General features: G+C 41.8%; 1 protein-coding gene across 1 annotated transcript in view; it reads left to right on the top strand.

The window, feature by feature from the left end:
* LOC126251596 (uncharacterized) overlaps window positions 1-16,913 on the top strand; it is a 90,157-nt gene extending 73,244 nt beyond the window's left edge. The window contains exons 3-5 of the mRNA XM_049952130.1: window positions 10,191-10,340; window positions 15,861-15,916; window positions 16,712-16,913. Of these exons, the coding sequence (XP_049808087.1) occupies window positions 10,191-10,340; window positions 15,861-15,916; window positions 16,712-16,727 (222 nt within the window). The 3' untranslated portion in view covers window positions 16,728-16,913. The remainder of the gene's footprint in view (window positions 1-10,190; window positions 10,341-15,860; window positions 15,917-16,711) is intronic.
* Window positions 16,914-27,756: the final 10,843 nt, after the last annotated feature.

Raw genomic sequence — 27,756 nt, 5'->3', positions numbered from 1 at the left:
TCCTTCCGCAGTATCCTCACCCCTATCCTGTCCCCCCTCCCCCTCCTCCCCCCATCAGGGGTCTATGCCTCCGCCTCCCAAATCCCTCCCTTCCAAATCCTCCTCCCCCGCGGCCCCCGCCCCCTCTGCCCCAGAGGCCACCCTTCCTCCTCCTCCCCCCCCCACCGCCGCCTGAGAAGCGATCCTATTGTCAGGCATCCATCGGGGAAACGTTCCGGACCCCGGCTTCAGAGGTCCGACGTTCCAAAACGAACCCCGCGCGTGAGGACATTCTTCGGGTCCAGCCCACCATCCCTGTGCCTCCTCGGACTTCCAAGAAGGCCTCCAAGAAGAAGTCTCTATCCCCCTCTCCACCCCGGCGCGTTTCGTCTGCCGCTCCCTCTGTGAGTCGCTGCTCCCGGCCGTCCTCACTTTCGCCGGGACGCTCTGCTGCCAGGCGCTCAGCTGGTCTCTCGTCGGCAAATGATGCTGACCCTCCTACGCAACCCGGGACAGCGGCCGCAGCTGGCGACGACTCGATGGAACAGGATCCGCCTCCCGCCGGTTGAAGCGTTGTTCCCTCGAAACCTGGCCCTCCGTGGCCGTCGAGGTGACCAGCTCTTCCCCCGTCTCGTTCCCCCCTTTTTTCTGACTAGCGATGGCCTTCTTACATTGGAACATAAGAGGTATTCGATCTAATCGGAAGGAATTACAACTGCTCCTCCGCCTGCACTGTCCGCTCGTCCTTGGTCTCCAGGAAACCAAGTTGCGCCCAACTGACCGTATTGCCTTTACCCACTATACCTCGGAGCGGTATGACCTCACCCCTGTGGACGGTATTCCAGCTCATGGTGGGGTCATGTTGCTCATTCGGGACGATGTCTATTACCATCCCATCCCATTGACCACCCCACTCCAAGCAATAGCTGTCCGTATTACTCTTTCTGCCTTTACTTTTTCAGTTTGTACCGTCTACACTCCATCGTCATCTGCAGTTAGTCGGGCTGACATGATGCAACTGATTGTTCAGCTTCCTCCGCCGTTTTTATTGTTTGGCGACTTCAATGCCCATCATCCCCTTTGGGGCTCTCCTGCATCCTGCCAAAGAGGCTCCCTCTTGGCGGATGTCTTCAACCATCTCAATCTTGTCTGCCTCAATACTGGCGCCCCGACTTTCCTCTTGGACTCTACTCATACCTACTCCCACTTGGACCTTTCGATCTGTTCTACCACTCTTGCCCATCGGTTCGAGTGGTATGTCCTTTCTGACACCTATTCGAGCGACCACATCCCCTGTGTCGTTCGTCTCCTGCACCACACCCCATCCCCACGTCCTTCGAGCTGGAACATACCGAAAGCTGACTGGGGACTTTACTCCTCCCTGGCGACCTTTCCGGACCACGATTTTCTCAGTTGTGACAGTCAGGTCGAATACCTCACGGCTGTCATCATCAATGCTGCCGAACGTTCCATTCCTCATACTACCTCTTCTTCACGTCGCGTTTCCGTCCCCTGGTGGAATGAGGCTTGTAGAGACGCTATCCGTGCTCGACGACGTGCTTTACGCACCTTTCGCCGCCATCCTACGTTGGCGAATTGTATTGGATACAAACGACTCCGAGCGCAATGCCGTAGAGTCATCAAAGACAGCAAAAAAGCTTGTTGGGCCTCTTTCACCAGCTCCTTTAACAGTTTTACTCCCTCTTCTGTCGTTTGGGGTGGCCTGCGCCCACTGTCTGGCATTAAGGCCCACTCCTCGGTACCTGGCCTGTCCTCGGGTAATGAGGTCCTTGTTGATCCTGTGGATGTCTCCAACGCCTTCGGCCGCTTTTTCGCGGAGGTTTCAAGCTCCGCCCATTACCACCCTGCCTTCCTTCCCAGGAAAGAGGCAGAAGCGTCTCGGCGACCTTCCTTCCACTCGCTGAATCTGGAAACTTATAATGCCCCCTTTACTATGCGGGAACTCGAATGTGCGCTTGCACTGTCCCGGTCCTCTGCTCCGGGGCCAGATGCCATTCACGTCCAGATGCTGGCACACCTTTCTCCGACGGGCAAAAGCTTCCTTCTTCGTACCTACAATCGCGTCTGGACCGAAGGTCAGGTCCCCATGCGTTGGCGTGACGCCGTCGTTGTTCCTAACCCAAACCTGGGAAGGATAGACACCTTCCTTCTAGTTACCGCCCCATTTCTCTTACAAGCTGTGTCTGTAAGGTGATGGAGCGCATGGTTAACGCTAGGTTAGTCTGGATTCTTGAATCTCGACAGCTACTTACCAATGTTCAATGCGGCTTTCGTCGCCGCCGCTCCGCTGTTGACCACCTTGTGACCTTGTCGACATTCATCATGAACAACTTTTTGCGAAAGCGCCAAACGGTAGCCGTGTTCTTCGATTTGCAGAAGGCTTATGATACCTGTTGGAGAGGAGGTATCCTCCGCACTCTGCACAGGTGGGGTCTACGCGGTCGCCTGCCCCTTTTTATTGATTCCTTTTTAACAGATCGAAAGTTTAGGGTACGTGTGAGTTCCGTATTGTCCGACGTCTTCCTCCAGGAGAACGGAGTGCCTCAGGGCTCCGTCTTGAGCGTAGCCCTTTTTGCCATCGCGATCAATCCAATTATGGATTGCATTCCACCTAATGTCTCAGGCTCTCTTTTTGTCGATGACTTCGCGATCTACTGCAGTGCCCAGCGAACATGCCTCCTAGAGCGCTGCCTTCAGCGTTGTCTAGACAGCCTATACTCATGGAGCGTGGCAAATGGCTTCTGGTTCTCTGAAGAGAAGACGGTTTGTATCAACTTTTGGCTATATAAAGCGTTCCTTCCGCCATCCTTACATCTCGGTCCCGTTGTTCTCCCATTCGTGGAAACAACTAAATTTCTAGGGCTCACACTGGACAGGAAACTTTGTTGGTCTCTGCACGTCTCTTATTTGGCTGCCCGTTGTACACGTTCCTTTATGTCCTCAGAGTTCTTAGAGGTTCATCTTGGGGAGCGGATCGCACTGTCCTGCTTCGCTTGTATCGGTCCATAGTCCGATCGAACCCGGATTATGGGAGCTTCGTCTACTCGTCTGCTCGGCCATCCCTCTTACGCCGTCTCAACTCCATCCACCATCGGGGGTTACGTCTTGCGACCGGAGCCTTCTACACTAGTCCCGTCGAGAGTCTTTATGCTGAAGCTGCCGAATTACCATTGACCTACCGGCGCGACGTACTGCTGTGTCGGTATGCCTGCCGGCTGTTGTCAATGCCCGACCACCCCTCTTATCAGTCCTTCTTCGCCGACTCTCTCGACCGTCAGTACGGGTTGTATGTGTCTGCCCTGCTGCCCCCTGGAGTCCGCTTCCGTCGCCTGCTTCGACAATTGGATTTTGCCCTCCCTACCACCTTCAGAGAGGGTGAGCCCGACACCACCTTGGCTCCAGGCTCCGGTTCATATTTATCTCGACCTCAGCTCGCTCCCGAAGGAGGGTACTCCGGCTGCAGTGTATTGCTCACGGTTTGTCGAACTTCGTGCGCGACTTGCCAGTCACACCTTTATTTACACCGATGGCTCCAAAACTGACGATGGTGTCGGCTGTGCCTTTGTCGTCGGGGCCTTTAAATACCGGCTCCTCGACCAGTGTTCCAGCTTTACGGCCGAGCTTTTTGCTCTCCATCAGGCCGTTCAGTATGCCCGCCGCCACAGCCATTCATCGTATGTACTCTGCTCTGATTCACTCAGTGCTCTTCAGACCCTTGGAGCTCGCTATCCGGTCCATCCCTTGGTGCAACGGAGCCAGCAGTCCCTCCATTCTTTCGCTGATGATGGCTCTCCTGTCAGCTTTCTGTGGGTTCCCGGACATGTAGGAGTGCCTGGGAATGAGGCTGCTGATGCTGCAGCCAAGGCTGCAGTCCTCCTGCCTCGGCCAGCCTCCCATTGTGTCCCGTCATCTGACGTTAGTGGGGTTGTTTGTAAGAGGCTTGTGTCGTTGTGGTGGGATACTTGGTCATCCCTTCAAGGAAACAAGCTCCGGGCAGTAAAACCGTTCCCAACTGCTTGGACAACCTCCTCCCGACCATCTCGGCGAGAAGAGGTCCTTCTGACCAGGTTGCGGATTGGGCATTGCCGGTTTAGCCACCGCTACCTACTCTCCGGTGACCCAGCCCCGCAGTGCCCTTGTGGTCAAGCATTAACAGTGCGCCATGTTTTATTGTCGTGTCCCCGCTTTAGTCAGTCTCGTGTTGTCCTGTCCCTGCCATCTACTTTACCGGATATTTTAGCTGATGACGCTCGAGCAGCTGCTCGTGTTCTTCGTTTTATAACTTTGACTGGCTTGTCCAAAGACATCTAACTCTTTTACTTATTTTATCTGCATCTTTGTAAGGACTTTGTGTCCCCCCCCCCCCTCCCCTTGAGTTTTACTAGATTCTATGTGCTCTAACAATTGTGACTGGGCGCTAATGACCTCAGTAGTTGAGCGCCCTTAAACCCGAACAAAAAGAAAACCGTTTAATGCAGAGGAAGGGCAAACAGGTGAGAAGAAACACTGAAGACCTCAGCGGGAGAGGACTTGTCTGGCGGCATGGTAGAAGAAGAAACGCTAATCGATAAGCAAGACACAGAGAATCTAGTATCAGCGTCAGATTTTAACAAGGCTTTAGAAAACTTTCGATGAAATAAGGCAGAAGGAATCAATAACATTCTTTCAGAATTTCTAAAATCATCATGGGAAGTTCAACCGAACATCTATACAAGGTTTTTTTCAATGTCAATAAACTTCACCTACAGCTGTGTATTTGAGGTATATTATTTTATTCTGAAAGCAACCAGTTTCGGCATTTCATTTTGCCTTCCTCATTCCCCATACACTTTTATCCAAATAAACGAACTTGTCGTATAGCGCCATAAATCACTGGATATCGTTTATTTACATAAAATCATATGGGACCTTAAGATGGCAAAATGAAATGCCGAAACCGGTTGCTTTCAGAATAAAATAAAATACCTTAATGTATACGGCTGTTGGTGAATTTTATCGACATTTAAAATTTCTAACCAGCCAATGTACCCTGGCCATGATGGACCAACAGAGATTTATACATGTTGTATAGGTTCCATGCGATTGGTGACATACCATCAGACTTTCAGAAAAGTTTCATACACACATCCCAGAAGATGGCAAGGGCAGACAAGAGCAAAAGTTATCGCTCAGACTACTTAAGAGCTGATTCATCGAAGATACCACACGAACAGTACACAAAACAATGAAAAATAAAATTGAGGATCTATTAGATGACGATCAATTTGGCTTTAGGACAGGTAAAGGCGCAATAGATGCAGTTCTGACGTTGCGATTTATAATGGAAGCAAAGCATAAGGAAAAAAGAACATATTCACAGAATCTATCGATCGAGAAAAAGCGTTCAACAACGTAAATGGTGCAAATTCTCAGAAAAATATGAGCAAGCAACAGGACAAGAGAATGACAGACCATAGGACAGGACAAAGATCCAATTGGTCGGAGTGAAAACGCTGTAATACCGGGATGCATTTTTTCGACCTTCCTGTTCAGTCTATACATAGAACAAGAAGTGACGGAAAAAAGAAAGATTCAAGAGTAGGATTAAAATTCAGGGTGAAATTAGCTGATGACATCGCTGTCGCCAGTGGAAGTCAAGAAGAATTACAGTACCTATTGAAGGAATGAATATTCTAATGAGTACAGGCTATGGATTGAGAGTGGACCGAAGAAAGGGGACAGTAACGAGGAGTAGCATATATACGGTCAACTTAATATCGGAATTGACCATAAAGCAGTAGACGAAGTTACTGAACTCTGCTATCTTGGAAGCAAAATAATCTATGGCGGAAGAGGCAAATAGTACATAAAAAGAAGATTAGCATAGAGAAGTGGAGATTTCCTAGCCAAGTGAATTCTACTGGAATCGAACATAGGTCTAAATTTGAGGAAAAAATTTCTGAGGATGTATGTTCGCAACACAGCATTGCATGATAGTGACTCATGAACAGTGGAAAAACTGGAAAAGATGAGAATCGAAGCGTTTGAAATTTAATGCTATAGAAGGATACTGCAAAGCAGGTGAACCTGTAAGATAAGGATATGGGAGGTGTTCCGCAGAGTCACACTGACAATAAGGGACAGGATTATAAGACATGTGTTAAGACATGAGAGAGTAGCTTCAGTTATACTAGAGGAATCTGTAGAAAATGAAAACTGTAAGGGAATACAGGGATTGGTATACGTTAAAGATATAATTGACGGTGCACGGTCAAGTACTGCTCCTGAGATGGAGAGCTGCTTGCGAGGGAAGAAGTTGTTGCGGGCTGCATCAAACTAGACGGAAGTCTAGCGACTTAAAATTGAAAATATATAAGAAAGAAACTCCTTTTCATATATTCTATATTTGAAGTAAATAATAATTTATTCTTTGATGACTATAGCTTTGGTACGAAAAATGATTATATAGCTTCGAATCTCTTTGAATCTTTATCAACGGAAATAAGACGTCTGACAGACAGCAGCAGGCTTTTGAAAATCGCGTAAAAGTTGTTTCTCCTTTAAAAGAAATTCTTCATTATAAAATAGTTATTAAATTGCTATAAGTACTGAATAACGTTCCCCTAACTTCCCAACATACAGCAACGTTAATAAAGTTGATGAAGTGTGGAATAGCTGTCAGATGATGAATACCAAGCTTCGATACTGATCTTGAATAAGATTTATGAAATAGGTAACTAAATAAATATCTGATAGTATCGTGTGAGTCGTTCACCCTGTAATGCGTTTCTATATCACTTTTAGTTTGTGGACTTAAATTTGATTTGCGGAGTGTAAGGCAAGCCACTCAATGAAAACGCCTGGTATTTATGCTAGCAGCGCAACACGTCGGATGATGTGGTTGCCTCGCTGCAGGCTTGAAAGGCGGCAAACAAGGTTTTAGAGTATTGCATAGACAATATTTTGAACGAAAGAAATGAATACCCAACCAGTGCTGGACATCATATTTGGAGAGAATATGCCGGTTTCGTCTCAAAACGTAAGAAATAACTTGATTAAAGATAGGAGCAAAAAATATAGCAGTTCTCACGATATTTATGACAAATGTGCAAGTTCTTCGTCAGAATCTAAACCAACTTAGAAGGCTGTACTATGTGCGAGGACTATCTCGTACACCTACTCTCAACCTGTTGTTAGTATTGCTCACTACCATCGACCCATAAAAGAGATCGTTGTCTACTCTGTTGACATTGTCTTCTTATTACTTTCCGATTGTTGCCCCCATTCTAAGACGATGAATCTTTTCGTACTCTGGAAGAAAAGTTAGGTATTAAATTTCCGTTGACTTTGTCATCATTATACGCGAAAAACTGCGCAGATACGGAGAAGGATAATACCGTAACCTGGTTCAAAGAGCCATCTCGCGATTCACGTTAAACGACATAACACGGAGACCGCACAGCAATCAGGTTTTTGTATTTTTTATATTTATGTTACATGAAGTTAAGAACTGAAATAACAATCAACCTCAAAAATACTCAAGAAATTCGACTTCGAAGTTTATAGAGTTTCTTTAATAACCTAATATTTGTTCATTCTTTCGGAGGAACAGTGTGGCTGTGTGATAGAATCCTCGCTTTCCAGTTGGGCGGCCCAGAAACGATTCTGGGATGGCGTAAGTTTTTAAACAAAGGTGCAAAAAGTTCTACGAGCATTTACATGAACTGTAAAATACATGAAGAAGAATACTTTCATTTGTAGTGTTTCTCATTTAAACTACTTTTATTAAGAAAAGTTTAGTGAAGATCTGAAATTAAGAATATATACTTGCTATGAAAACAGAGTTTAGTGCGCATTATGTAATTAGAAGTAAGAAGTTCTGCATTTTTCATGAAAATTACAATTAGGTGTTTTAATTAGCATACGCTTTAGGAATTGTAAATTTAAATGACGTCGGTAGTCGAATTGAAAGGAAAAAATGAAAAAGTAACCAAAGTGAGACTCGAATCAGCATTCCAGTGATTACCAGATTCGACCGCTAAGGACTTTTTTGCGTCTATATGTGTTTTACGTACACTGTAATTTTCGCAGAACTTGCACATTTGCTTGCATCTCAGAATCTAACCTGGGCCAGCCAAATGGCAGACGAGCATTCTACCACAGAGCCACACTGGTTTCTTCGAAATAATGAAATTGTATTAGAGTGTTAAATACTCTTGAATAACTACAAAGTCTATTTTCTCGAGGATATAAAAATATAAAAGTACAATTTCCGTGTTGTCTCCGAGATAGATTATTTAACGTGAATCGCAAGGTGGCATCTTGAACCAGGCTAATGCGCTTTCTTCTCCATGTTTTTCTAGTCTAAGTTTGTTTATCGAGTATAATGATGAGACAACCAACAGAAATTTAATATCTATTTTCTTTTTTAGAGTATGAAAGTCCTACAATGGAGGAAGCACTTATTCGGAAAGCGAGAAGAAGAAAATGTTAAAAGAAAGTCAAAGATCTCTTTTATGGGTTGATGGAGTGAACATTAATAACATGAGGTTCCAAATAGGGTAGTGGGCAAGATAGTCCCGTCAGGGTCGACGTTTTTGGTTAGTTGTTTGAGGGCAGACGGGACAATGTAAGTGATAGAAGGAAGAGGCAAAGGCTGTATATAAGTAGTATTTAAGAGTGAACCTGAAACAGTGGACGCGGACCAAAATAGAAGTATACAGCTCGTTTTATATTGCACGGTACATGAAGAGCTCTGTACTTTTTTTATAAGTTGGTTTATTTTCTAACGAAGAACTTGCGCCTTTGTCATAAATATTGCGAGAACAGTTGTATTTCTCGCTATTATGTTAAATTAACTTATTTGTTACGTTTTGAGACACAATCGTCAAACACTCTTTAACTATTATATCCAGAAAGTTTTATTTTTCGTTTTATGTCGTCCAGCGTATTTTCTATGTAGCATTCTACAAACTTGTTAGTCGCCTCTTCAATCCCGTAGCATGACAACCGCATCAACCGTAGTGTTGCGCCGCTAGCCTTATTACCAGGCGTTTCCATGGAGTTCCTTGGTTGGTTGGTTGATTCGGAGGAGGGAACCAAACAGCAAGGCCGTCGGTCTCATTGGATTAGGGAAGGATGGGGAAGGAAGGCGGCCGTGCCCTTTCAAATGAACCATCCCGGCATTTGCCTGAAGCGATTTAGGGATATCACGGGGAACCTAACTCACGATGGTCGGAGGCCTGTAGGTTTGAACCGTCGTCCTCCGGAATGCGAGTCCAGTGTCCTAACCACTGCACTACCTCTCTCGGTATGGAGTTCCTTACACTTCGCAAATTAAAACCCAGTCTTTAGTCTATTAGTGAAACGATTTACAGGGTAAATGATCCATACACCGCTTATCAGCTATTTACTTACTTACCTATTTCGTAAATCCTATTGAAGATAAGAGCTGAAACTTGGTATGTATCATCTGAAAGCCGTTGCACACATCATACAAATTATTAACTCGACGGTATGTTGGACACTTAGGGGACAGTTATTGACCACGTATTGTAATTTAATAATTACTTTGTAATGCAGAAGGTATTTGCTTTATAAAAACCACCTACTACGTGTCATACGTACGTATTTCCGCTGGTCAGAGTTTTGTAGCTACCTAATCGTTATTTGCAACAAAACAGTAATCTTCAAAGAATATAGATATTTATTGTTTCCTTGAGCTACAGAATATGTGAAACGAACCTTTTATAGTTGTTAGAGGTCTGAGTTGTTTGGTATAGCTCGGAAGTAATTCGTCCCTGGTAGCAACCTCTTCGTCTCAGAGTAGTACTTGCACTCCGTGCCCTCAATTACTTCTTTCATGTATCGCCTGGCAATCGAAGCCGGATTACCCTCGTGGCAGGTGAGCCTTCTACGACAAAGCCACGCTGCCTGTAGAAAAATTGACCTCTCCCTAGGGTGTTAGAGACACTATAAAAATTTCAAAACCTATATTCTCGACAATTTTTGAGAGTTGTGTTGAGCTGCGTAATAACATAACGGAAAACCCTATACTCCACTATTTTTTGTTGTTGTCGTATTCGTATTTGCTACTGTTTTACTGTACACACTATGTCTTCCTAAAATTCTGGTGTTACTGAAAAACATCTTTACACACGTGCTCCAATTTCGCAGAGGTTCAGACTGAGGTTGAACGTTATTTGTTTCAGGGTATTGACGTGAGCAATTCCCCAGCGCCGACCAGCATCAGTACAAACTCCAGCAGTGTGTCGGACTTCACAACTGAAGCCCCTACATCCACTACAGTTCCGACAACAAGGAGCTCAATGTTCTCCAGGATAATCAATGATATTTTCCAGGTAAGTCTAGCGATCATGTCTGAGTGTTTTCCGCTATACGATTTCATACGTAATATTTTTGTTCTAAGTACCTGCCATTAAAAATTAAAACGTCAATGTACTGTTTTCAAGTGTCGTCATTATCAAACTCCATTTCCCAGAATGTAGGTAATGCCAGTGATAAGCGATCAAGTAAAAATTAAAAATATCTGCATGAACTAAAAAATTAATTTCATTTATTTTGCCGCCAATATACAGCACTTCACGTCTGTATAAGTGGCGTACATTTTTAAATACATACTAAAATGAAGCTGAAATATAGCAATACTGAGAGTAGATAAATCCTACAGAAAGAAAAGAAAATTTTAGTAATTTTCATTCCCCCGGTGGAGAAATGGCAAGTAATGACTAGTTTGCCACTTATCAGAATTTGGCTTACAGTCCAAAATAAATTTTTGTAAGGCAAGGGTTTGGGTACACGTATGCCACGATGTTACTGGTGTGGAAATCGTGATTGAGAGGGCGTCGGGTAACTGTTAGTGACGAGTCTGGTTACGGAAACACTGGAGATAATGTTATGTTAAAGTGTGTTTCAGGACGTGTCGGTACTTTATGAGCTGGTACAGAATCAGATACTTGTGTATGGAAGGCTTGAGAATCGCATGTCATCCAAGCAATCAGAAGTAGTAATACAACTAACGGAAGGGTTAAGGCACTTTCTGCGTTTGAAAGGGCGAGGGTGACGTGGATAGGGGTTCCGAGATTTAGTTACCACTTTCAGCCTGTTAATGGAAGCAGATGTGTCTATCTTCGAACCGAGCAGAGTGCCACAGTTGTTAGCACATTGGACTCAAATTTGGGTGACCGATTATTCAAATTCGCGTCCGACCATTCAATTTTAGGTTTTCCGTCTTTTCTCTTGATCGCTCGAGGTAAATGCTAAGATTTCTTTGAAGGGGTGTGACCGTTTTCCTTCCCATCGTCAAAAAATCCGAGCTTGTTTTCCAACTCTAATGACCTCGTTGTTGATTTCTTTCCATGCATTGTGTATTAGGCTTCCTAGTCAGTCTTTGGTATGCCTGTCGAGTATTGTCTCAATTATATGACTGGATTAGTGATTTTCTGCCAGAAGGGTCACAGTTGACAGTAGCTTACGGGAAGTCTTCTAATGAAACAGAGGCGAAACCTAGAGTTCCCCAAGGAAATGTTCTCCGCCCTCTTCTGTTCCTGATCGATATAAAAGAGTTAGGAAACCATCTGAGGAGCCCTCTTAGATTTTTTATAGATGATGCTGTCATCAGAAGCTCGAAAGAAATTACAAAATGATTTAGACAAGATATCTACTCTACACGATGCGAAAAGTGGCAGGTGACTTCAAAAAAAAGTGAGGTTCACCACATGAGTACCAAAAAATTCCGTTATATTTCAGTTACATGATAAATCACAGAAGGTTGTCGATTCAACTCAATACCTAAATATTACAATTGCGAACGACTTACATTGAAACCATCATATAGACAACACAACGCTTAGAAGATGCGACAAGTATGTTAAAAAGACTGCCTACTTTTGAATTGTCCGTCCTCTCCGGGAGTACTGCTGCTCGATAAGGGATCCTTACCGGACATGACTGATGGAGGACATCAAAAAAAGAGGATTTTGGGTGACAGTCATTAAAACAAGTTTTTTGTTGCGGTGAGATCTTCACACGAATTTTCATTGAATTAACGCCCGTCTTCACATTAGAAATGAAATGACCATCCTAAAAGAAATGAGAGACATCAATGGTCACATTCGAAGATACAGGTGCCCATTTTTCCCACGTGCTGCATGACTGAGGAAAGGCCGAGAGATAGTCTGCAATTGCTTCTATGAACCCTCTGCCAAGCACTTAAACGTGAATTTCTGAGTAGTCACGTAAACGCAGATGTAGATTTTCATTTTAGGAATTTTAATCTCTATGTCCGTGAACAAGACCGTCGGGGATAGACAGAGGAATCGAGGGAACAATGTTCGGGCGGTTTTTTTCTGTAGTTAATTCCTGCGTTTTTGCTGTGTTGCACCAGTTGATGAAGTGGTTGAGGCTGAGCTGGAGAGTTCGTTTGCATTAAAAGGAGGGTTAGAAAGTGGGGTACTGAAGCAGGGGTAGGGAATAGGATCGTAGAGTCGTAGTTTATCACAGTAGGAAGTAGGAAGTTGACGTAGATAGTGCAGTAGAAAGCGAAACCAGACTGTATACAAAGTGTGTTTAACGCTGAAGACAGCAGAACCTAAACACACCTGCGTAATTACACTAGATACATGAAAAACTTTCTTTCTGAAAAATTATGTCATCTCTTGTAAAACTAAATATTATGTCCACGCAATAGAAAAAGTATGGAAACATTCTTTAGAACATCTCTCAAACGCGTGTTGTGAAAGTTGTTGAAATAGTTAGTATTTTCACGGATGGAAATGTGTACCGCTTTATCATTTCGATATATCAATCGGTGTTTCAAAGACAAAAAGTGTCATAAGCTACAACCCAGCTGCAGGAGAAAGGAGGGGGAGGCGGAAATAAGGAAATCAACTTAATTTTGCACCAATAACATCTGTACACATTTTTTGCTGTTTCATTCGATTGGGTAGCTCTCTTCAGTTTTATCGGAATACCCGATTCTTGTCAGACGGTATAAAACGTTTTCGATCAAAAAAAAGAGAAGCAAGGAACAACTTGCTGCTGCTCTGGCTGTGCAACTGATTGGACACCAAAATATCAGAAACTGACTCAACTGTTTTTATTAAACTATCACTAATTGTTTACCTGTAAGTTAGAGAACTTACAGTTGCTCCAATTTCTGAACATTTCAAGTCAGCTACTCACAGAGAAAGGTAAGGGATGTTAAAGAAGGATGACGAATGTAATAAGCACATTGAGGTGAAAACTTTACTGTAAGGTAAGAGAAGATGGAGGACGGCGTCAAACCACACACAATATTTGTGACTATAAATAAACGCAGAAAATCTGTAGCGCGAAGGATGAACGAAGCCCATATAGCACGTTTAAATCCGTTAGAAGCTGTTCGTGGTGGTAAATTTCGATAACTTCTATTCCCATCGGGTAGACAAATGTCAGCGTCGTTGTATTTATTCTCTTAGTTATTGAAGGCGCTCACATAACGTACATCACATAACATCTAATTCCAGCTCTGTCCAATTTTTTCTCCTACCTATTCTCCAGAATTAATATAGTGCCAGGGAAAGAGTGACTAAAGTAATTCACGTGACAGTACTGACAACATTGGCAATCCGTGGGAACTGCGGAAAATATGTGAAAAATTCAGAGACAAAAAAGGCAAACAGTATTTGTCAACCATACTTACATAGTCGTCAGAAGCTATGTTAGCGATGACTCGAGCTTTTGCTAACCATTCGTGCTGTCATCAAGTGCTGAAAAATAATTGCCTGTCTATATCGAGATCAATTTGCAGAGGTAGGCATACTATGTTCAAGCATTAATGAAGAATTGAAGCGGTTCAGATTTCATGTTTTTTTGGTTCAACAGTCATGGTATCTTTTATTTTCCGTGGGTAACTAGAAGTCAAGTGATAATTTCATTTTCTCTCGATTTGCTCTTTTTTTCATGTTTTTGCCATGTCTTCTTTCTATCTTCAGATCACTCCAAACTTGTTCTTTTATGTTTCTGCCTTTGAAGCCTCATAAATTTTAAAGTTCCTTTTACAGTTACATAATTCTGCTGCTCCTTCTGATTTTGTGTTGTGTATTTCTAAGAATTTTCTAACTTCCCGGGTACTGATTGTTGTTGATTTCATTTCCCAGAGATACCTGAACGTCTATTTTCTCATCCCAGTGTCCATCATCCTGTTTAAACATTCAAAAAATATGTCTTCTTTTCCTTATTTTTTTGTTTCACTGCTCTTAGTTTCCAGGCGTCTTTGCTACTTATAGGATTTAACTTTTTTCATGATTCTTCTAATATTTCTAGTTTGTTTGGTTTACAATTCAGTGGCAGACATTCACTTGTGTAGAGGCGTTCTGATTTCACTACTGTGTTATGATACATTACTTTTCCGTTTTTTTCAAATGCACGTTTTATTTTAAACATTTCTTGTCATTCGAAAATGAATTTTATTCTGATGCCTGCTCTAGTGGCATCACTTTAAAGAGTGCGGGCTGTATACCTGCATCTGCATTTTCAGATAGTATAGCAAAATAATTTGCAAATATCAAATAGTTGACTTCAAGTATCATCAGCATAATTGGGAAAAGTTTGTTGATGTACCTGTCTTTTTTTCATTCAAAACACTTAGGTACTATTTGTCGTAACACACAGTTGAAGACGCCCGGGCATACGCCATCATCTTATCTTATACCAGCATTAATTTCAAACAGCTTAGAAATACAGTCACCTACTTTACTTTTGAAATCTGTCTATATGAGGTGTTTCACGGATCAGATTTGTCAGTTTAGTCGAGAGTTTCCCTGTCAAAAACGTCAAGTGCCTTCTTCCAAAACAGCTTAACTATGTCTTTAGAGTTCAGTAGTCTGCGACGGATTGTAAATTTCAAACTGAATGTCTGTTCTAAGTGGGATCTGCCTTTTCTGAAGCAGCAAATATCTTTATTATAACTAATAATCACGGTACGTGCTCCTTACAAAATTGGGAATTCATGATTGCTGTGACAAGAAACTCTATAGTAACTGGAATCGACATGACGCCTGTGTCACATATTCGACTCGGGTGATGACGTCAGTCACAATAATGTTTTTTCCTCGTAGTGTAAAATGAAACGGAAGCGATGTAGTAGCCTTTCGTAGGAGTTAATGTCTTGATTTAAACACTTCTAGATAATTTCCCGTCAAATCATAAATATTTTCAAAATTCTAGAAAAATTTGATAGGGAACGTAACTACTTTATTGTATTGCTGGGCCTCGGATAACAAATCAACGGTTTCGACTTCCTAGCACGTCGTCATTACCTAATTAAAAAGATTTACACTGTAAGTTATATATGAACGAATTTCATAAATTTTGTAATTGAATATTGTTTCCCAGCATATGAATAATTGTATTACCTGAAGCTAAAAAACGTGTTGTTGTGCATGAAAACGGTAAGCTAAACGAACACTAACAGAAGACAGGCAAATGACGTCCTGATGAGCAGTTAAACCTAGCTACTATCTGATAAGTGCAGCCAGCAGAAAGAGGAACCCAAACAAAGGAAAAGGTAAAAATCAAAGAGTAGGGACATTATAACACATTGTAGAATACTTCGAAATCGGTTTTGTTAATGAAATTACTAGGTTCATTTAATGACTCCATTAATAACTTTTTAATTAATACATATTTAAGGATCTTAGCGTATCGAAAGGACAACGTCTAGGAATATCAGTCATTACGATCCTGAAGAAAACGTGTAAAACGGTAGTAACTGTGTCACAACTGCCCGCGACGTCCGTAGTTTCGATCTCGGCTTCTGATTAACCGTTTGCACCCTTAACTATGTTTTCTGAGTTAATCCTGGCTGTGTGCTGTTGCAGATCCCCATCACCGTGCTGCGAGCGGTCAACAACCTGCTCAACAACTCCTTCGGCAGGTCAGCACGCTCCTCCTGAACAGTTCGCCCGCAACTAGACGTCCGTGGACGCCATGCAACAACTCGCCATTGCCTGGCGAACGACCTCAAAATGGCATGAATGATGCTTAAACACTCGTTAAATGTATGGAAGAAAAGTTTTAACTCAGTCAATGTTTGTATGGGCACCGCCTGCTGTTCAGCTTGCAACAGGGAACTCATGCGACCTCACCATCTCACAAGCTATTTTTACCACTTTGAAACACCTCCTCTAAGAATGTTTCGTGGAGAGATTATTAAACGGTATTTTTGTGTAAATGTTCTCAATGTCATGTAACATTTCCCTGATCCCTTGCACTGACTGTTGATCAGTTTTATTTTAATTTGGAGGCAAATTTAATTTTAGAAAAATACATCATTCATGCCATTTTGACTTACATGTAACACTCAAATAGTGGAAAATTGTATATCATAAAAGTATGCAGTAAACACAAATTTTTTGCATGTCATCATCCATCAGTTTCATTATCATTTAATTTTTGCATTCATTTTTCGTCGTACCTTTTCATTCATTCTCATTAAGGCTATAGACTGAAAACTAAGTAAACACAAAGTCACTCGACTCGTATTGTTGATGGAAGTGTGAAATTTTAGTTGGTCCACCACGTTTTCAGGTTAGATAACTATATAAACCATTTAAAACAATAGAGTGTAAGAGAGGCAAATGCCGTCGCTTAACTAACACAGACAATTTGCTATGAAACTACATTAAACCTTATCACAGGAGTAAATCAGACCATTGTCTCTTTTTTACAGGTGCAATCTGCAGTAGGTAATATTTTCAAACTTGGTTTGTTAGCGACAAAAATAAAATGAAATTATTTATGAATACTGAATTATTTATTAAAAATTACTATTAAAAAAATTTTTTATGAAAATAAAATAGGTTATAGACATGTAAGATTTTTTCCACTTTCACTGATTGTAATAAATAATAAATATTCAAAATTTGAACTTATTGTCAGTGTTGTCAGAACTGTATTACTTCTCAGTGCTGATTCTCTTCAGCACTGTTTTCCTCACTTCCATGATAGCACTAGTTCAGGAGTCAACTACAAACGAATAAATGGAACCTTGACATTGGGCATTGTCACAACATTACTTAGTCACTTCCTGATGTATTATTTACCAGCAGACTTGAGTCAAGAGATTTTCGTTCACTAGGAGGTTTCATATTGGAATAACAACCCAACATAATTGTGGCATTTCGTCTTATCAAAAAACTACTGTTTTTATCTGACCAAGATATTCACCAAAAGTAAATATGTACTTTACTTGCCAGCAGATTTCCTCCTTACAATGGAAAAAGTTTCTAGATTCCTACACATCAAGTTACTAGTCTTCATCAATATTTGAATGAGGACAGAGTGGGCCATTGTCCAGAAGTATCTAATATAAATACAATACAGCTTTCCTCAGACAGTGAGTTAGTCACCAAAGACTTGAACCTTTTCGATCCTCTCCACTGTGTTTACAGACGCCTTGCTGTCCATGGCTGTAGAGTCAGATGAATGAAAAAGTTTGTATTGTACAAGTTACATTTCTGTCATTACAATTTTTTAATACCCTACTTACAACATTCCAAAGGCATGCTATCGTTATAAATGCACTTTAACATTATTTTACGTTTATATCGTACCTCTTTGAGTAGCCACTTTCCCTCGAACGAAGTTATTCTATGTCAAATTATTTGTTTCCTATAATTAACATACATTAACATCATACGCAGAGATTATGAAGAAATTTTACTTTTTACAGTGAGCTACACATTTGAAATTTCATTCTATAGTAACTGGAAAGAGGAGTGAACTTATAATGGCACATTCGAATGTTCACTGTGGAACTTTTTGCAAAAGCAGTGGAAAATATATTAAATGTGAGACTCGCATAATAGTTTCAGCTCCGTTACACAGTGTTCCACGACTGTTGTAATCAATTTATGCTGTGTCTCAATCTTCCGGCTCCTGTAAAAAAATGGTTCAAATGGCTCTGAGCACTATGGGACTCAACTGCTGTGGTCATAAGTCCCCTAGAACTTAGAACTACTTAAACCTAACTAACCTAAGGACATCACACACATCCATGCCCGAGGCAGGATTCGAACCTGCGACCGTAGCAGTCGCACGGTTCCGGACTGCGCGCCTAGAACCGCGAGACCACCGCGGCCGGCTCCGGCTCCTGTAGATTTCTTTATTTTTCTGAAGAGTTTTCTGGAGCATTTAAATGTTTTGTATTATTGTACATCTCTTTTGATAAGCTGTTAAATAAACATCATATCACTAACAGAGAGTAAGTACCGAGTATTAACTACAAGGCAGCAATACAGGCTGGTGAACAACAGCTGTGTAATGTCATTAAATAGAGTGTCGTCGTATAAAGAGCAGTACGTGTCAGTCGCTGATGTGAAGGTGAAGGGAATCAGTGAATTTTTCTCCGGATATTTAGTTTTTTTCATTTCATCAATTGTAATGACAACGACTGATCTCTTCATACTTCCGCCACAAGATTCAATATCACTGAGCAAAGCAGGTTTAATTTTTATAAATTCAAAATCAATATTGAGTCTACCAACAATGAAAAATGCAAGTTCTGAATAAACGATTGCTAAAATTCTTATCATCAAAACAAGTTGTTTTAAAGTAGAAAGAGCAATAATTTTTTCAGATCAAACTCAAAATTATCTCCCAAATCAATTTGCCCTGTAAAACCTTTTTATAATAATATAGAAGTAAATTCCATATTCATCATCCAGAAAGAAGAGGTAAACATCACAGACAATGTCGTATTGGACGTGATATTGTGTAACTCTCTTCTGGGTTGTGAACAGCTTATCTAGTCAATTAACAAAGCACTTGCAGCTTAACGTGGCATCCGAACCAAAATCCACGTAACTGAAGCGTTGAAATAAGCAAAAAAGTGTTCAAATGCGTGTGAATTCCTAAGGAACCAAACTGATGAGGTCTTAAGTCTCTAGACTTACACACTACCTAAACTAACTTAGACTAACTTATGCTAAGAACAACACACACACCCATGCCGGCGGGAGGGGCCTACGCAATCCGTGACATGGAGCCTCAAACCTCGCGTTCACTCCACGCGGCGAAATAAGCAAAAGCAACATTAAATGCCAGAAAATTTCATCGGAGTTACCCTCTATTAATCTTCAAATCTTTGGGTTACGAAACATAAAATTCCCAGAATGTCTTTCATCCTGGAAAGTTGAGAGATTATTAGAACTATTGATAACATCAAAATCAAGTATTTACCACATAGAAGGTAGTAAGTAAATATCTTCTTCACTTAACAAATGATAACTATGTTTTGAATGATAAAGTGCCAGAAAGCTGGTCTTTTGTTCTAGGTTTCAACAGTGTCTACATGGAAGAGGGAACAGTGTACTGTAAGACCTCTTTAGATGCCTTGTGGCTAGCATAGGAGCACGTTGTAGCGTATGCCTTGTCATTCGTGGTGACAATACACCCTGATAAGAACTATGGCCAGCGTTCTCTAATATCTAGGGGAACCTCACCAGTCGCGATGACTTCAGTGTAATTATTCTCTTTGCCAAAAAGTGTTATTTCTGTTCATCTCAATACATATTTCCTTCAGTTGCCTTCTGTGCTATACTACAACATTTCTTACTATTTACTGTCCAAGTTTCATCGAGCTATGTTACTTGGCACTGCAACATGATGGGAAAGTTACATCAGTCCTTAAATTTTGCTCTCCAATGTGTATAAATGACTTACTGGGCGGAGAAAAGATCGATTTGGGCGGAGGGGAATGTGTAGCAGTTTCAGTCAAGTTTTGCTGAGGGAAGGAAACGGTTTACCTTATCTCTTCAGGGTTTGGGAAAGTAAGAGAATGGCTTCCGTACCGAGTATCGACGTTCTTCACGTAACCGTTCCATTTGTCATGGATTCAGTTTCGCCTTATTTTGAATGAATTATTTTGAGGTTGAAATTGTTGGATGTGAGGTCCGCCAGTTATGCAAAACACCGTTTTTTCTCAGTACCCAAACATGTCTCGGCACCACTGTGCCATCATCAGCGGGTTAAATGATTATAAAATCATGTGGATGACTAGTTTAAACAATAGACCATTTCTTTTTGTAAATACCTTTACAATTGGTGTGCATGAATTTTCCTGATCACTTGTGTGTTATTTGCTACAGGCAGTTTATCATCTGCAACCAAACGATGTTGATGAGAAAGTTTTTTGCTGGGAGTTAATCTATCTTCTACAATGTAATTTAGTTTGTCGCGAAGTTTTCGCGCCTATATTCGTTTTTACTTACGTTGCTTGCCACACGAAAACGCAAGTAAAAACAAATATACGCGCGAAAACATCGCTACAAACTACGTTGCTTGCCACACGAAAACGTGATGGGGAGGGAACGGGGGAGGAAGGGACGGGGTGACGGGCTACTCCAGGTCCAGCCTCTCTTTGAAGCTCCTCTTTCCATCCAAAGACACGTCGATTGGTTTACTGGACGTATCATTCTGTATTATTTTAATTTCTATTTCCCATCCTGGTCCTGAGCGATGTCCTCCATGTTGCGACGCATTCTACAGCACTGGGCACACGTTGTCTCGTCATCATGCTCCCTTTCGGTCATCTCTGAGAAATTCGTATGTATTCGGTCCAGAAAGCTAAATTTCACCGCAACACGCATTGTCTCGTAGAGAGCAGTTCCCTCCTGTCGTGAAGAATTAATTCATTAGGCATGCCAATCAGATGTGATCAGGGATACCTGTTGATGCATAGTCGCTATCGGTTAACACCGTTTTCATTTTGCACTAAATGTTCGACGTGGGGGCCATAGTCTTCCTAACCCATGGTTCTTAGGGAACAATATGTTTGGCTTTTTATGTTGACTAAGATGCTTTAAACCCTGACTACATACTATGTATCCATAGGATTTGATCTGAAGTTGCTATTAAAGCGAGTGTAATGAACAGCAACAATAAAAAATAACGTAGCGATCAAGAGAAGAGTGTATTATTGAGCCAAATATGGTCACAGACCCGCTAAAAGGCTTTTTGTCTTAAGTAATGAAATATGTTGTGCTCAGTGACTTTTTGAAAGAAGGAATATGTTGGCGTGTACGTCCTACACGTATTTTCAAAAAGCCGTAAATTGCAATTGTATATTATAACTGTCTTGTACATCCTAGATTTCTTCAATCAGTAAGCGGATGCTGATTTCTTAATACGCAGGCCCAAAGGGAGAGCCCAAATATCATTGGACGTTGCTCCAAATGCATCCGAGCAAAGCAAACGGACTAAATTAGTTCGTCCCACGCTAGGTGATCTAACTAGAAAAATAGCTTTGAGAACGTTGGAGAAACACACGTGGCTACGAGTGTGATGATTCTCACTGTTAATTAATGGCGTCATCACATGGCGAGGCAATACTGAGCACCAGAAGAATTACATAAGTTCGTGCTTACTAGAAAGGTTCAACATTGCAATACGTTTATGAAGTTCCAACATAATGCTGGAGGAGAGGACCAGCAACGAGGTTATTAAATTTTTACTATCTTCCAAGATCCGTGACGGATGCGATAACAGTCATATCTTTGTGGTGACTAGTTTCGGATCATCACGTCCACTTTCAAGGCCATGGTTTGAAAATGGACCTGGTAGTCCGAAACTAATCGCCACAAAAAATGACTATTATTGATCTCTGACGGATCTTGGAAGAAAATAAAAGCTGCAACAAGTAGCTGGTGGGCCGAAGTAACTGGTGGGCCGAAGTAACTGGTGACCACTTTTTCCTCGTTTTGTAGTTAGCAAACATTGCTAGCTTAGGAGTAAATTAAATAATCATAAGATCCACTAATGCGGGAATATAATCAAAGGAGGCCGAAACAGAGAGTGCTACATGTAGTAGCTCAGGATGAGGACTTAACAGCAACTCTGTACATCAGAATTACAAACGTTGGACTAAAAGAGTCTAAAAATACTCTTTGAGACGAGCAGCTCGTTGGCTATATTTGTGACACATTCTGAAAGCTTTTTTTTTTATTTAGATAAGATATTACTGTATTTCCTCAAAACTTTTACTGTCCTTTTCCTACATATGTCATATCGAACAGGCCATATGGACAATCGACAAACTGAAATACAGTGAGGTTATCGATCCACTTTACCGAGTGATATCACGAATATGCAGTATCTACTCAAAATAATGACTTCCCAAATGACAAATATTGTATGTCCCATGGCAGTGAACTACTTTAGGAATAGTAAATACATTCAGCAAATAACTGAAGACTCGGATGCAATTGCTACTCTGTGATGAAAAGGTTGGCGCAGGAGAGGAATTCGTGGGAGGGGGGGCGGGGGGGGGGGGGGCATCAAACCAGTGAGAAGAGTTATGACTCAAAGAAAACATCAAAAGAGTAACATTTTGGTTCTATCATGCCGTTTCATTAGCTTACTGCAAATGGCTATACTATGGGCAAGCTAATAACGTGAACACAGACACAATCAAATGGGGAAATAAACTGGGAAAAGACAATAGGTGTGGCGAACTCGTATCGTCATACCACATGTGCCAGAACTGCGAAATCTCCAAGGCACTTGGGGTGGCACTGAATGTTACTATGCACTATGCAAGCTGTTGGGCACAGAAGGCACTGAAGCATGTGGCTAGCGTTTTGTTCTTAACCGCATTCTCAATACGTATCAACATTAAACATTTCTTCATATTGTTCTTGGATCTCCCTATTCTTGATCATAATATATTTAGCGACTTCTGTATCAACTGTTTTCGCTTTGTTCATTAGTAATTTCTGGGATGCTGTCATTCATTTACGATGATGAGGTGTTTTCACCTTCCATCGTTCCAAAGACGCCTTCTCGGGAGGCGCGATAAACTTCTTAGATGATCGTAGGAATCTCTCCCTGGACCTCATCCGCTGCGGTGGACGTTGTTATGCACCTCTTTAAGCCTTTATAAGCAACCATTTCTCGGAGTACAGAGGGTGGCGCTACTACAGTTCGGTAACAGAGTCTACCTATTGGAGTAGGCTTGAGGCAACCTGTCACTGTCATCAACCTGCATGTCTGGTGAACGAAGGTGTCTACCTGACCAGAGAGGTCAGAAAAACCTTTTGCAGTCTCAAGTTTTCATACTAGAAACTAAATGATCCTCGATACAACATATCTACAAGTCACGTACTAGTTGCAAGATTTCGTTTCAGTGTACAAACAACTTTATGCCACTGTCCCATCACTAGACGATTATTAAAAGTAACTTGCAAATAATGGTTACTGAAATTTATATCATCACATCCGTACCTCAGTAGGATTCCAGTTTGGCGGACGTTTTGGTTTCATTTACGAAGTTCACACTCTGCCTTCCAACTGTAGCTTTCGTTCAGACACTCAATTGTTGATCTCAGTTAATAAGCATCAATGGATTACAAAATTAGTATACAATTGTATATTGGTCAATGCAAAATTTTCATTAGCAGCTGGTCGTTTGAGCCTATTTGCAATCTTTTTCACCACAGGAATTATCTGTTTCTATCAACAACATAATGATACATAGTACAATGAATGTAATGAACTGAGTTCACCGATGCAAACGCCATATGTGGAGCACATAGACGAACCACAGGGAACTGCTGACGCGTAGTGGCAAGCCCCGATTATTCCCAGATGCATGCTTCGGGACTGGCCCTATAGACATGGTGGAATGAGTTCGGAGAAATCCTTCAGCACGTCGGCGTCTACAGGCTGTAGATCAACCCGGAATCTGACGTCGGACGTTTGCTCGTCGGGATGCAATAATTCATGTAAAGTACATGAGCGATGACTCTATAAAGAAGATGTCCCATTTTTAAGGAAAAGTGCAACAATGACAACAACAGTCTCAAAGAACACTGTATTAGAAATCAACATGGGTTCACTAGGTTGGCTGAAACAAGAGAACGAATTTGATAAAAGGCGAAGAGGTAGCTTTGACAGATGACAGTGTAAGCAGCAGGGGATACAATCAGCAAAAACACAAGCTCCAGTAGAAATCCTTGAACATCACACGAGATATTGGATTATACTGAAAAAGGAGAAAATATATAACCATCAAATTAACTAGACAAAAGGGAAAAGAGACGTCTAAAAAATGAGATCTAGAGGATGAATGAAAAGCTGTAGTAGTTAGCATAACCATCGGGAAGATAAATGATGTCCAAGGAGGAATAGTCAATATTTAGGGATCTGACAGAATTTCAAAGCAAAAAAAAAAAAAAAAAAAGCCAATTAACATGGGCACTTAAGAGCTATGAGAACTTCTTTAGGAGATAAGATTTTTCACAGTAGTGAATATGATCAAGTGTTCATAGATCTTATGGTATGCGCTTTAGAGCCCATGTTTACTGGAATTTTGTTGTTGCTTCGGATCATACTACTACTTCTCCGAATATGGAAAGCGAACAGCTTGCAATATAAAAGATTTGTTTCCCAGTATCGAAGTGCTCATAACTCTTAAGGTATGCACTTTAGAGCATGTTTACTAGACTTTTTTGATTCGAATAATCGTTTCCGTCATATCCCTGCACACTGACAATTCCTCTTTGGACACCCTGTGAACGCTAAATGTTGGAAAATTAAAGAAACGTTTGTAGAAAAGAGAGGCAGCTGTTCTTGAATGCCAAGAGCTCATATGGCAAGCTAGTACTAAGCAATAAAGGAAAGACTGAAAGCTAAAGGAATATACATATAGAAGGGCTATCCATAGCGAAGAAACGTGAGTAATAGAGAGATGGGAGATGTGATTCTGTGAGACGAATTTAACAGAGTACTAAAAGATCTAAGTCGAAAACAGCCCCTGGAGTAGGTACATTATTTCCGAATATTGAGATAGTTAGGGGAAGTTATCACGAAAAAACTGTTGCACTTAGTATGCAAGAGATATGAGACAGCTGAAATAACCTCAGAATTCAATAACAACGTGTTTATACTAGTACCAATGAAGGCAGATGCTGGCAGATGTGAATATTACCAAATAATCAGTTAAATAAGTACTTGTTGGAAAATACCGACACAAATTCCCTTAAAAAATAATATGAAAATAATATAAAATGGAACAAATATGGAAACGCTTCCTTCGAGGAAGATCAGTTAGTGTCTAGAGAGGTGTAGGAACACGAGAGACAGTATTAACTGTACGGTTTATCGACGTAGATGCCTGAAGAAGAAAGGGAAACCTGCGTTTATAGCATTTGGAGATTTAAAGAAAGATGTGACAATTTTCATTGAATTACTAAAGCTAGGTGGTCTCACGGTAGCGTTCTCGCTTCCCAAGCACGGGGTCCCGGGTTCGATTCCTTTCGGGTCACGGATTTTCACCTGCTCCGAGATGAGTGGGCGTTTTTGTGTAGTCTTCATCATCATCATTCATCCCCATTACGGTCGGAAGAAGGCAACGGCAAACCACCTCCATTAGGACCTTGCGCAGTACGGCGGTGCGGGTCTTCCGCCCCGTTCCTCTACGCTCTGTCAAGAAGCATAGGACTTCATTTCCAATTCCAGGAGGGAGTAAAATGTTATCTAAAGTTATACTGTCCAGTTATACTGGACAGTTATACTGCAGTTATACTGTCCAGCGTTGTGGACTGGCGTCGTTCACTGTGATGAAAATCTCGTTGCCGCTGAAAAATACTAATACAGATGCCCTAGTAGGACGGATGCATGGTTTGTAGAGTAGCACACACACAATGAAAGTAACACAGAATAGCGAATCGTAAAATATGTTACCCAGCTTTAGTAGCACTGGTTGCAGCAATCGTAGAATACAAGTTTAGCCTATCTGTCCTACATTGACTACAGCTCCATGAACACAAAATAAATAATGTTCTCTGATTTAAAGTCGGAAGAAAACTAGTTTTCTGTCTCGATTCGAAGAACAATTCCATCTATCAGCACTCGGTTAAATCTCTAGGCACATGGTCTCTGTCCATATTCATTGTTCTCTTTATACTGAAGACTGACCACTATATCTTGCACGACGACTTGAAGACACGGCGAACGTTATGATGAACTCCTTAGCATGACTCGTACTGACTTGCATCTTGCATCTAACAACTTCTGCCTGTGCACGGTTACTTAAAGGCGTGTCTCTCTTCCGCTCCAGCGCGCGTGATTCTCGCAGGCAGTCTCATTGGTTAGCGCGTAGCGATGTTTCTTGCTACGGGCGGACGTCCATGTACTTCTGGTACCAAATGTTGCGAACTCTTGTTGTGTGATATCTCAGTACACTATATCCAGTCACATTAAAGTTCCACATTTTGCAGCGCGGGCCGCTCCGAAATGTGCAGGAAGGGAGTGAATAAAGTTCTGGAAGGTACCGACAGGGGTGTGGAGCCATGTCGACTCCAGTCCCGTGGCCATCTGCGCTAGGTTTCTCGGTTGAGGATCCATGGCGGGGAGTTGCATTTCCAGAGGAGTAAGGTGAACTCATCCTGGTGCGCTTCGATCCACGCACGTACACTGCGACGTGTGGGGCAAGCCGCTTTGTCCTGTAGGTAGATGCCGTCGTGTCGGAAAAACAAATTGCATATTTATCTTCGTGGTCCCCGTTGATAGATGCCTACTTGCGTTGATCCATTATGACTTCCAGAATGATGATGTTACCCAGAGAACGCCATCTGGCCTAGACGCTTCTGACGATTGACGCAGGATGTTTGCTTTCAGACACTTCAAGCCGTACACGCCAATGGGAATCTGTCCATGAAACATAAAACGTGATTCATTTGAAAAGGCCACCTGTCGCCACTCAGTGGACGTTCACATACGGTACTAACTTCCAAATTCCAGCCTTCACCGCCGATGAACAGACGTTAGCACGGGTGCGTGAACCAGGTACCTGCTGTGGAGGCCTTTACGCAGCAACGTTCTCAGAACGGTAGTTAGGAAACACTGTTTGGAGCCCATTGGTTCATCTGCGCGGTCAGCTGCTGATCAGTTTTACGTCTGTTCGCCCGTACACATCTGCTCAGACGTCATTCAACCCTGTCATCTACGGCCCTAGGTGCACCATAGTTGCCTCGGCGCCGATTTTGGGTAGTACAATGTTCCATGCACGGAATACTTTAACTGTAGTTGCACACGAACAGTTTACAAACTCAGACGTTTCGGAAATGCTTGCAACCTGCTCCCGAAATCCAGAGACAAGTGGACATTAGATGAAGCGTGACGTTTTCGCATTAGGACAACGACTGTACTGTTTTCCCGTGTCCCACAGACAAGCTTCATGTACCCCTACCTAGTGCTGCCACCTTTCGTCTCTGAGTGGTTATTCCATGTTGACGTCGAACATAGGCGGTGGTCACATTAACGTGACTGGACCGTATGCAACAGTCGAAGGAAGAAATTAGCCTATTCCTCATGTTATTCAGAGTGAACACAGAGCAAGGACTAAAAGAATTCATATGAAAATTTGGAAGGGAAATTAGAGTTCTGGGGTAAGTATTCAAAAATGCCGATGACATTCTAATTCCAACAGAGAAAGCAAACAGTTTGGCGGTTGAGCTGGAGGAAATGGATAGAGTTTTGAAAAAAATGTTATGTGATTAACAGCAACAACAAAAGTAAAACATGGATAATGGACAGTTGTTGAATTAAATCAGGCGAAGTTGAAGAATTTAGGTAACAGAATGAGATACTAAAAGTAGTGGACAAGTTTTACTGCTTGGGCAGCAAGATAACTTGTGATGGTCAAAGCTGGGTCGATATAAAATGTGTATTTTCAATAGCAATAACAGTGCTTCTGGAAGATTGAAATATTTTAAC

This window comes from Schistocerca nitens, chromosome 4 (assembly GCF_023898315.1).
Source record: "Schistocerca nitens isolate TAMUIC-IGC-003100 chromosome 4, iqSchNite1.1, whole genome shotgun sequence".
In the NCBI taxonomy this organism is placed as follows: domain Eukaryota; kingdom Metazoa; phylum Arthropoda; class Insecta; order Orthoptera; family Acrididae; genus Schistocerca; species Schistocerca nitens.
Note: the sequence above shows the minus strand (reverse complement) of the source record. Positions and strands in the feature narration are given on the sequence as shown.